Genomic DNA, 10647 nt, shown 5'->3' with positions numbered 1-10647 from the left:
CTGTTACTTAATTATTTAGGAGTAGTGTGAATTGCAATGTTGGAGGTCTATATCATTAGGAAACCCTTTAAAACCTATGAAAATACAGTTGAAAGTTCAAAATCTGTTAATAAACAGTTTGTTCCCATTTGTTTGTCCATGATGGTCTCTGCACTGTTTTTCATGAAATAGATTTGTACTGCTGACACAAAACACACCAGTTCATGCATCTGAATAGTATTTATGGTTCAATATGTGCAATTTCTTGAAGCAACGGGGATAATAAACATCAGACAACATTAGCAGGTCTATTGCTGACTGCATTCAATGCAAAAATTGGGTGAAATATTCTTACAGAAGGCAATGCTAAATGCTCCAGATCTGGACATTAAAACATTTTTGTGTTATTGTATCCTCAACTCTCTAATGAAGCACTACTGCTGGAAACGGCAGCTGTGATCTTCGGCCGCAGGGCCGCCATGGAAATTAAGATGGCCTCCTGGTGACAGGAAGAAGGAAACGAATAAAAACACAGTCAAGCTGCAAAAGTGTTTATTATGGTTTATGATTTGAAAAATGCTTTTCAAACAAATTTTGAATAACTGGTCTCACCTCGGTACGAATGGTCCTGCTGCCCTGACCGGGGCAAGTGTTGAGGTAAAGGTCAAATAAAACACTGGGGTCAGTTACATCCAGCTTTTGGTCGGCATCTAAACTGGCCTCCAATCCCTGAAGACCTCCAAAAACGACCAAGAGATGCCTGCACAGTTAAAAAATAAATAAATAAAACAACCTCCGAGAGGATGTATTCAGAGACACTCGTTCTACCGCCCTAATGCTTACCAAATTTAACATATTCTGAATGTTAAGTTTGCACGCTAACGGTTAAAGGCCGCTTCAAGCAACTTACTTGAATGGCGTCAGTGATGCCTGGTCCGCATTGCTGCCTCTTTCTGATGTACCAATAGTCAAATCATATCCTCCTTTAAAGGGGCTTTCAGTAAAAACTGCACCTGCAGGAACGGGAAATATACAAGAGTGTGGATAAAGCAGTGGTTGGCAGTAGTCGTTGACACAGACTGCAAATGAATGCAAAGCACAATGTTGAGAGTTAAATGGGAAACCTACTGAGACAAGATGCCAGACGAACACTGTAGCCCCAATAATAACCACCTTCAGTCCTGGGCACGTGAGGAGCCACGACAACACCTTTATATGCTTTGCCTTCTGCAGACAGTTTCACAGATAGATGGACCCAAACTTAACTGATGTGCTAAAAAAATTTTTTTTAAAAACCTTGAGAGTCTGGTGAAGAAAAGTACCTGGATTTTGTGTCTTGCTGAGCCGTACTGTGACTCGTAGTCCAGGCTGCAGCTGCTTATCAATCTGAACTTCCTGTGGGACCAGGAAAGTGAACATCGTTCAGTTTATATTCTTAGATAATTACCAATAAATAAAGAGTACACTAACAACAGCTGTGCTCCCAGTGCAGAATAGCTCACCTTTCTCATTCCACAGTCGACAAACGACCCTTTATTGTGTTTGGTAGGCCTGTCGACCACGACGCCTTCCCTGTAGTCAGATTCCTCGTCTATCCTCATGTGGTGAGGACTGTCTAGAGGGTTAAGCAAACCTACCAGAGAGAGAGAGAGGGGGAGAAAAAGATTCCTGATTGATGATCATGAAAATCATGAAATATTTCACACCGTATTTAATTTCAGACTCATCACAAGAACAGCTGTTTATCAGGTTGTTGTTTTTCTTCCATTTGTTACTAAGTTACCTGCGTACTGTAAATCTTGATGCTTTGGGAAGAAGGCCTTGCGCAGATATCTGATGGAGAAGAAAAGCTGGACTATCAAAAGGGATAAAATGTACTGATCAAATCAATAATGGTGATCTGATTTTCTCCAAACTTACTGTGGACATTCCAGATACTGAAGTATTCTGGCAAGTTGAATGCAACCGTGTCCCCTCTTCCCAACACCGCTAAACTCGCCCTCCACACTCCTGTGAAACACAAACAGAAAGCAAACTCCTTTCCATTAGCTGTCATGTGGGTCAAGGCATATTTAATCTGCAAGTGGGCACTCTATGAAAACGTACTTGACATCTTCCCCTCGTTCATCAAACACTACGATCTCATCAACAGAGAAAACAACGCAGGCGCGGGCGATCTGTCCGGCCAGGTACGTGCGAAGTTCAGGAGACTGAGCATTATCCAGGATAGACCCCGGCAGAGCCAGACTCACCGTGTAAGCCCGACCTGGGAGAAAAACAGATTAGTAATTATAGCACTCATCACCTATTACATAGGACAAATCAACAGTATAATGTTGTTACCTTTTTTGCTCTGGCTCAGTTCAGTTTCTGCTTTCTCAGCAGCCTCTTGCTGTTTCTGTTTTTCTAGTCGATTGATCAGCTTGGCCTCTTTCCTTTGCTTCTTAGCCTCCTTTACTGGTATTCAGGAAGAATCATTGACATTTACAAAAAAAAAAGAGCTCATTTCTAAATAATCACTGTGAATACCTAAATCTTAATTATCTGGACAGAAGTACTGGGCCACCTATAGGTTACATTTACATGACCTACTTGGTCATGGAAGCTCCCAGCACAGTGCTTACGCTGATGTTAATGGTTTGAAACTGTACAGTTACTTGGTCAGTGGTGTTGTTTTACACAGTATGCACCTCAGCACCTGGTGACCCCACTCTGTAGCTTTAAAAGTGAGTTGCTGTGGTTCCTAAATGCTCCCACTTTGCAATAACACCACTCACAGCTGACCCTCTAGGAGGGAAGATATCTAGGAAGTCTTTAAAACATCCTGTTCTTTCACAAATGTTTGCAAAAACGGGTTGGTTATTTACACTTTTGGCAATGGTGCTGAATAAATGGCCCAACAGTTTTGTCCATAATGTATATATAAATACAGAATATATGTTTCCACTATAATTGTATATTGTAAAACAAAGGATTTTGATTAATAGTTAAGACGAACATGCTACATTTTATCTTGTGTTTTAATAAACTCCCTCTTCCGGTTTTCGACTGCTGAGCAGACTTACATTGTTATGTGCTTTTTTTATCAATAACGAAATCTGCATTAAGCATGTTGTCAATACATGACAAACCTTAAAATGGATATGCACATTAATTCTCACAAAAATAAAGTTTTTTCTTTCTTTCTTTTTCTGTTTTAATGTCCAAAACAGCCGTATAGTATTGGCAGGGATGCAGCTAAAAACCTGTTAGCTACATGCAGCTAGTTAGCTGTTTACTCACTTTCCGCTTTCCTTTTCTTCCAGTCCACCTTCTCGACTGGCTGCAAACATGAACAAAGGACAGAAAAGGGGTGTAAATAAAGACACGCATCAGTGGTTTTGTTTGTTTTAAGTGTCAAACAGTAACAATACCTGAGAAGACCCAAGATTGGGTCGCTTCACTGCAAAGCTAGAAGACATATTCAAGCGTCGATGTACCAACACGTGAACAGTCTTTACTTCCAGGTCATGTTCTGCGTTGCCCGCAAAGCACTTCCGGGAAGTCAACCACGTGACGATCCAGTTGCTCTTCTCATGCTACAGTCACTGCCTACAACCGCCTTAATTTTGACCTTATATAAATTATTATAACACACCACTCTCTGTACAAATAATATATATTTTAAAAATATATAAAACATTTAAAATGATAAAATATTCGATCATTTCCCGTGGGGGTAAAAAAGTAAAAATTTACATCCATAAATTTGTAGTTCTTAGCAACTAATAGTGTCTTAAATTTGACTGATTCTAGCTATTTAAATAAGCTGTTATTAAAACTGCTATTAAATATAAACTGGATCAAAAAGCATCTCAGAAATCTCATATCTTCATTTGGAGCTACATTATTCAGAAATTCCCAATTGACCTCTCCACTTTCCATAAACAAGTACTTTCCCCCCGTTTATAAGTCAGCTGTTCAACAATGTTAGTTAATTTTGCAGGTACAGAGCGTTCCGAACCAGATACAACATACCGATAATCCCAGAGGAGATCCGTATTGATTTTGATGCCAAGTCATCTGGTTTGTCACTGTTTGATGGAAACAACCATAGCTCAGATGCTATTTTCTTCATTTATACATGTGTGTAAACTTGCTTGTAATAAATAGAGGCCACGGCATTAAAAACACTTATTTCTGTAATGGCAAGGTTCAGCCCAAATTACTGTGGCATGTGCAAAGTCCAGCATGATGCCGTGTCTTTGAAGAAACAATTTAAGAATGTGTCTTTAGGCACAAAATCATCATAAATACCAAAGGTAACACAGTGCATACAAACCTTATTGAAGATGACAAACACTTTACAGTGCAAAAACATGTATATTATAAAATTGTAAGTGCTTTATGCTGATATTAATATAAAGTTCAAAAATGGGTAGATAACTGGTTTTATGGTTTTACATTCAGGAGGCACCCTTAACCACAAAACAAGAAGTGAGACACTGATATCTTTGAAATACATTTTTAATGAACTGACAAATTAATAGCCGTGTCACAGTATGCCACTATTATTATTTTGAATTAATACTGCTCTATGTGCTACCCCTCCTGACATCATTATTATTAGTAGTAGTAGTAATAGTAGTGGTATTATCATCATCATCATCATCTGAAAGCACACACAACTCTTTCTACCCTTATCTAGCACTTCTTGTTTCTTGTGCTAATGTCAGATTTTCACACCAAAGTCCTTTGATGTAAAATGAATAACAGCCTTTAAAATGATGGCAGTTACATCCAATCAATAGAAAAATCTACTCGCAGAAAACAGAATTCCCATTTTTAGTGCAACACTCATACGCCTCAATTCTTAATGCAAAAAATGAGACCTTCTATTAGTGAATGTATTTCATTGTATAAATCCTTACCAACAGTTGTTGGTTTAATTCCAGCCAGAGACAGAAAATGGATGGTTTTATTCATCCAGTATAAAGCACTGCCAAATGAAGCAAGTGGAAGTACCAGCTTTGGTGCCCACTTGTGGTGGGAGAGTGGCTGTTACAGAGTGAATGGGTGGCTCATGTTCCCAGTCTTCCTCAGCCAATGGCTCATGTGAGAACAATTAATATTAGCAATCATAAAGTGATCAGGAATATATTGACTCTTCTCATCACTGATGATTAAATTAGACTGATTATTTGTGACTAATACATTAAGCCTGGTTCAGCGATACTCACATCCATCTAGAAATGACTACAAAATAAAAATTCTCTCTAAACAAATTCCTTTATCTGGCAGGAGTGCAACATAAGTGTTGATGAGGTTACTGAGCACAGAGCACTTATTTTACCAGTTTAATGGATGCTTTTATTCAGTGATTTCTTTACTTTGAATAAGGGCAAATATCCCTGGAGGTAAACTGTGATGTAGAGGTATATTGTTAACTTAAAAATATTTACTGAAAAATACTTCCTCAGTGATTGCTCAAGTGCAAGTGGATGCTCTGTCCGTGCACCTTTAACTGGATCAGGTCAACACCTGAGTTTAAGCAGACTGGAAGAATCTGGGTGGACGGATAAAGCCTCACATCAGTGGTAAGTTTACTCTTTCTGACTCCACTTTCTCAAGATGGCCTCTGCAGCATCCAGCGTGGAGTCCTCCTGTGAGGAGAAAGCAGAGACAGAAAGACTGACAAACAGGAAGTTGTTTCTTGAGATGTACCACTTCAGTAAGAAAGGTCAGGTTTACCTTAACAAAACAGAATCGGATGTACTTGTCAAACTCCTTGCTGTGCTCTGGACTGTAGAACGCAGAGACGGGGATTGTTGCTAAACCCTGCAGATAGAGAAGGCAGGAAAAAACAACAAAGAAAACTCAAAATCTGTGGCAATGGATCAGATTTTGACCACTTAGCATCAATTGTCTCCAATCGATGCTGAAAGTTTGTCCTGTTCATCATCAGTTTCCTTACATGGGGGCATCTATCCCCAACAGTTTTCTAGAATTCGCCAAGCTCAGGGAGCATTCATCAAAAAGTATGCAACTCTTTATGTCTCTGTTACCCACCCTTCAGATATGTACCACGCACTTTAATCGCTGGTCTAAGCAGAAGGACTTGATTGGTTATGTCTCATTAATGTGTTGTAGGTTTACATTTGAGAGTTTGAATCTTCAGTACTGTTTTTCACCTTTCAGGATTTTTTATTTTTTTTACCTCGATCTTCGCTCCATCTTCTCTATCCACCCTCCACCCTTGATCATCTTAAGGATGACCTTACAACATGTGCCCAGATCAATCATTTTATATCCCCACATTTACTCCAAACAAACGTCAACAAACTTAATAAAACCTTACACTTTTACCTTTTCTTTAATGAGCCATTTAACAAATCTGAAGTCATACAATTCATCCTTTGTGCTCAGGTCATTCAGGTCCACCTCTGTTTGAGGAAAAAAGACAAAAAGGTAAATACTGATTTCAGATGATGAAAGATGTATAAAACAAAGATGACTGTTCATCACTCACTGACTGAGGAGATGTCTGTGACCATGAAGTAGCCTCCCTCTGGCATGATAGGCTGCAGCCCCACGCTCTCCAGACACGAGGCCAGCTTCTTTCTTTTGTGGTGCAGCATCGTGGGAAGCTGCTGGAAGTAGCTCTCAGGAGTCCCAAACAGCTCATATTCCCGTTCAAATCCATGAGCGACTGCCTCCTGGTGGTAAGGAAGAAGGATGGAGAGAGTTTTAAAATTTAACCTGATCAAGCAATTCTGATTAGATAAAGCACAAGAAGAAAGAAACAAAACAAAATTGATCTGCTCAAATAGCTATAATTTCACAGCCCTACTAAAGTAGTATTAATATTAGTTTAGAAAGTATGCATTTACTTGAGCGGCTGTTGCGCAGTGATAAACAGAGTTCTGATGGATGGTTTTCATGTATTTGATGATATTTCCAGAGCCGATGGCCCAGCCAACCTGAAAAATATGAGTAAAAAAACAAATCAGATCACACTAACAACGTGTTGCAAAGACAATGACCCTAGAGACTGTGTGTTACCTTCCAGCCAGTAGCACTAAATGTCTTTCCGGCACTGCCGACAGTTACAGTTCTTTCCCACATGCCAGGAAGGCTGGCTGCCAAAGAATAGGAAAAACAAACATTAGATGACACGTCGGCACTGTCGCTAGCTAGTTTGTGTGTAATCTGCTATCCCACCTATCTTCATGTGCTTGGCTCCATCATACGTGAGCCATTCATACACCTCGTCACTGAAGCACAGCAGATTGTGCTTAATACACAGATCGGCAATCATTTGGAGCTCTTCTGTCTTGTAAACCTGTAACACACACGGATGCATGTTTGTATCCGAGAGTAAAGTCGATATATTAAATGAAAACATAGAAAATGGCAAGAAAATCAAATCCCATTAGTTGAAAATTTCACAACCCAAATCAGACTTATGTGCACGGTAACGGCCTCGTGAGGGCATAACTAATCTTACCTTGCCTAATGGGTTGTTGGGAGTGTTGATAACAATGGCTTTAGTGCGAGGAGTAATTTTACTGGCCAGCTCGTCAGCAGAAAGAACCCAGTCTCCACTTGATAGGATAGCACTGCCCTCTCTCTGTTGCAAATGGGAAAACACAAAAGAGAAGAAATATGTACAGGATCCATACATTGAGGATCCTAAATTGAAAAGAAAATGTGAAATTATCAGTTTCTATTCTATTTTTTAGAAACATGAACCACTCACTGGTCTCAGAGGAACATAAACTGCCTTTCCTCCAGCCATCACCACCATGGGCTGGTAGCAGTCAAAGAACGGTTCGATAATGATGACCTGAAACGTAAATTACTTTTTTAAGAGAGAGAAAAAACCAACTCTCAGTTCTTTATATTTTCACTTGAACGTTGATCACTAGTTTCTTGTTTTTTGACAGCACTACTTATCACTTTATTGATTTCTGTACCTCATCCCCTTCATCAATCAGACCCTGGAAAGCGCAGAAGAGGGCCTGATAAGCACCAACGGTCACCAGGATATCTTCGAGAGGGTCGATGTCCTGTCCCACAATCCTACTAAAGAATTTAGCCAAACTTTTAACAAGAGGGGGGTGACCCTGAGGAAAGAATATAATAAAAAAGCCATTCATTATTTGCTCTGCAACTATTTCAATTTCATCTGTCCTTTTAATCCCTCAGAAAAATGACTGAAATCGGGTCCCCCTTTGGGATGCCTTTGTGCTTACAAAAGCTCGGGTGTACTGGTGCATTTGAGGTCCTCCGTTGATGGCCTTGCAGAAGGCCTCCTGGATAAACTGCGGAGGGGAGAAGTCGGGAAATCCCTGGCCGAGGTTCACTGCTTTGTAATCTGCTGCGAGCTGTGTGAACTCAACCCTGTGGGCGTGAGGTGAGTGAGACAAAGCAATGATGTTACGAGATGTGTCAGTAAGAATGAAACAATCAGAGGGTTTGTTCCATTTCAATTCATCTCAGTTAAGAAGATTGTTGATTTCAAGCATCCATCATTCTATTTTAGCTTGAGTTACACTTCTGAGAATCTATATTTTAGAGTGGTAGCATCAGATATTTACCCTAAAATATTTGAAGGACCAAGTTTAATTAGTTTTCTAGACTTGTGAATCAAAAAATGACTCCTTAACTTAAAAATGACAGGGATCTGACATTTTTTTTAATAAGTCCTATTAAAACGTGTATCATACATAAGTATTTAATGCACATTCTTTTTGTGATAGTTGCCATTATATTCTGCAGAAATCTGCTTGGCTTGTGACAGACACATTTGCACTTGACCCACGATGACAGACTTGGGTAAAAGTTAAACGCTAAACTATGAAAGTGTTCAATGCTGACCTTTGTAAACAAGACGCAATCAAAATGTGGAAGTGTCTCAGTATTTGAGACGGAGTCCAAGGGTTAAAAATGCAGTGCAGTCCTTCATGAAGTCACACATCTGATCACTTGGGGCCCATCTGAGCAAACTGTAATTTACTAGCTCAACCATTAAGCCTAGGGCTGGGGACAACTACATTTATCCAAGGGCCAGAATTTTTCTCAGGAGACACTGTGAGTAGCTCTCATAAAATAAAATAAAAATAGTATCATAGGTAATATATTATTTAATTATGCTAATTATCTATTTCTAAATTTACGTTATTCCTTATCCCTTGTCACTGTTAATACTTGCATTACTTGTACTGGAGCAAGCCACTAAAGGGCGATTGTGATACACTATTTTAGGTTTCATATTTGTGAAGCTTTCAAGCTAATCATCGCCTACACATGCAATGTACTTGTACATTGTGGAGTCTGGGAATCTGCAATTTGTGTTTGCATCTTTTCACTGAATTTGTTTACCCGCTCTTTAATTGTTTGTCGTTTTAGCTGTGTTTGGTGGTCATAGAAATGGTTTTATAGCTTGGTGACATAAAACGTGCACATGAAACACTACAAGAAATGTTAAATGAGAGATACTACTTATTAGGCTATTCCTGTATTCAGTCATATTCTAGGGGCTGGGTGAACAGCTCTGGTGGGCTAAATGTGGCAATATTTCAATAATTAAAAATATGCAAAACCTTAATTAAATAAAACACCTGACTTTTTCTGCTGTCTATAATGACATATATGGATTCCACTATGAAGCACATTTTTATTAGTTTGTGACACTTTAAAAAAAAAAAAGAAAGAAAGTGGCTCAGCTCCAAACTGTGCGACCTTGCTCTCAACCAATCAGATGTAGGTGATACATCCGATTGGTGGAGGTAGGAGGCAGGTCATAAGCAACAAACTGGTAGAGTTTTATTTTTCTTCTTTTTTCAGTTAAACAATTTGTTTAGGAGAAGGCAGAAAGCAGGTCAGCTTAATTCAGTTCAGTGAAATATGCTGACAAAAACATTTCTGTTTCTGTTCTTCTTCTTCTTTTAACCATAAATCGCCCAATGAGCAAGTACCTGAATGCAACTTTAAACGTGCTCAGCAACTGCAGACTCTGTTGTGAAATATTACTTTGCTGTTATAGTTAAAATATTACACATATGATACTTTACCTTTGGTTGAGTAATCATCCCCCCAAAAACACGGACATTTCAGTGTATTTACTCACCAGACATTCTTATCCACCCCGTCTGTCCTGCGTGCGTGAAGTCGCCTGGACATTATGACCTGAAGCAACAAAACAAGCTTTAAAATACGCGGTCATGCTGGAGACCTCTGTCTTCAGTTTAACGGAGCTGTGCCTACCTTATGATTGTTTTTAACTGAACTCTGCCGAAGTAGGACCAAACTTGCTGCAATGTTCCTGATTATTCCCATTAATAAATTATCACAGCCTCACAGGAGCAGACGACATTTAATGTTGTCACTGAGTCCCTGCAGAAGGAAAAAATATCTGTAGACGTTTCTGTTCACCTGAAAGTCCAGGGTTGCTGTTGTTTGGGACCAGTGCGAGTTGATAACGAAGGTCCCAGCAACTCCCCTTCAGCCTCCTTGTGTTTTGATATCTACTTCCTGTGTGGGCGTGGCGAGATATTACAATTAGAAACGTCACGGACAACAGACAAACACGGGCCCAAAACTCAAACCGCGGTTCAGCTCTGTTGACGTATATGTCATCAACTAACCATATGCTAGCTTTTATTTTTTTAAATACTGTTTTAAAAA

The 10647-nt window shown here is 39.4% G+C and overlaps 2 protein-coding genes across 2 annotated transcripts; both read right to left on the bottom strand.

Annotated features, from left to right (window-relative positions):
- Positions 1-6: 6 nt before the first annotated feature.
- On the bottom strand, positions 7-3548 carry spout1 (SPOUT domain containing methyltransferase 1). Its single transcript, XM_005720236.1, has 12 exons — positions 3393-3548; positions 3262-3301; positions 2323-2436; positions 2086-2245; positions 1900-1989; positions 1763-1812; positions 1482-1612; positions 1302-1374; positions 1108-1206; positions 890-992; positions 592-739; positions 7-478 (listed from the first exon to the last, which is right to left on the bottom strand). Exons 1-12 carry the CDS (start codon positions 3438-3440, stop codon positions 395-397), a joined length of 1140 nt encoding a protein of 379 aa, XP_005720293.1. The 5' UTR covers positions 3441-3548; the 3' UTR covers positions 7-394.
- Positions 3549-4747: 1199 nt separating this feature from the next.
- On the bottom strand, positions 4748-10513 carry kyat1 (kynurenine aminotransferase 1). Its single transcript, XM_005720235.1, has 13 exons — positions 10228-10513; positions 10091-10149; positions 8214-8361; positions 7935-8084; positions 7718-7804; positions 7466-7588; positions 7180-7300; positions 7021-7097; positions 6849-6938; positions 6488-6674; positions 6325-6401; positions 5710-5796; positions 4748-5621 (listed from the first exon to the last, which is right to left on the bottom strand). The coding sequence occupies exons 1-13, from the start codon at positions 10297-10299 to the stop codon at positions 5562-5564; spliced, it is 1338 nt and encodes a 445-aa protein (XP_005720292.1). The 5' UTR covers positions 10300-10513; the 3' UTR covers positions 4748-5561.
- Between the last annotated feature and the right edge of the window lie 134 nt (positions 10514-10647).

Source organism: Pundamilia nyererei, unplaced genomic scaffold (assembly GCF_000239375.1).
Source record: "Pundamilia nyererei isolate P.nyererei 1_Seehausen unplaced genomic scaffold, PunNye1.0 scaffold00002, whole genome shotgun sequence".
NCBI classification, from domain to species: domain Eukaryota; kingdom Metazoa; phylum Chordata; class Actinopteri; order Cichliformes; family Cichlidae; genus Pundamilia; species Pundamilia nyererei.
The sequence above is the reverse complement of the archived record's forward strand: the minus strand, read 5'-3'. Positions and strand labels throughout refer to the sequence as shown.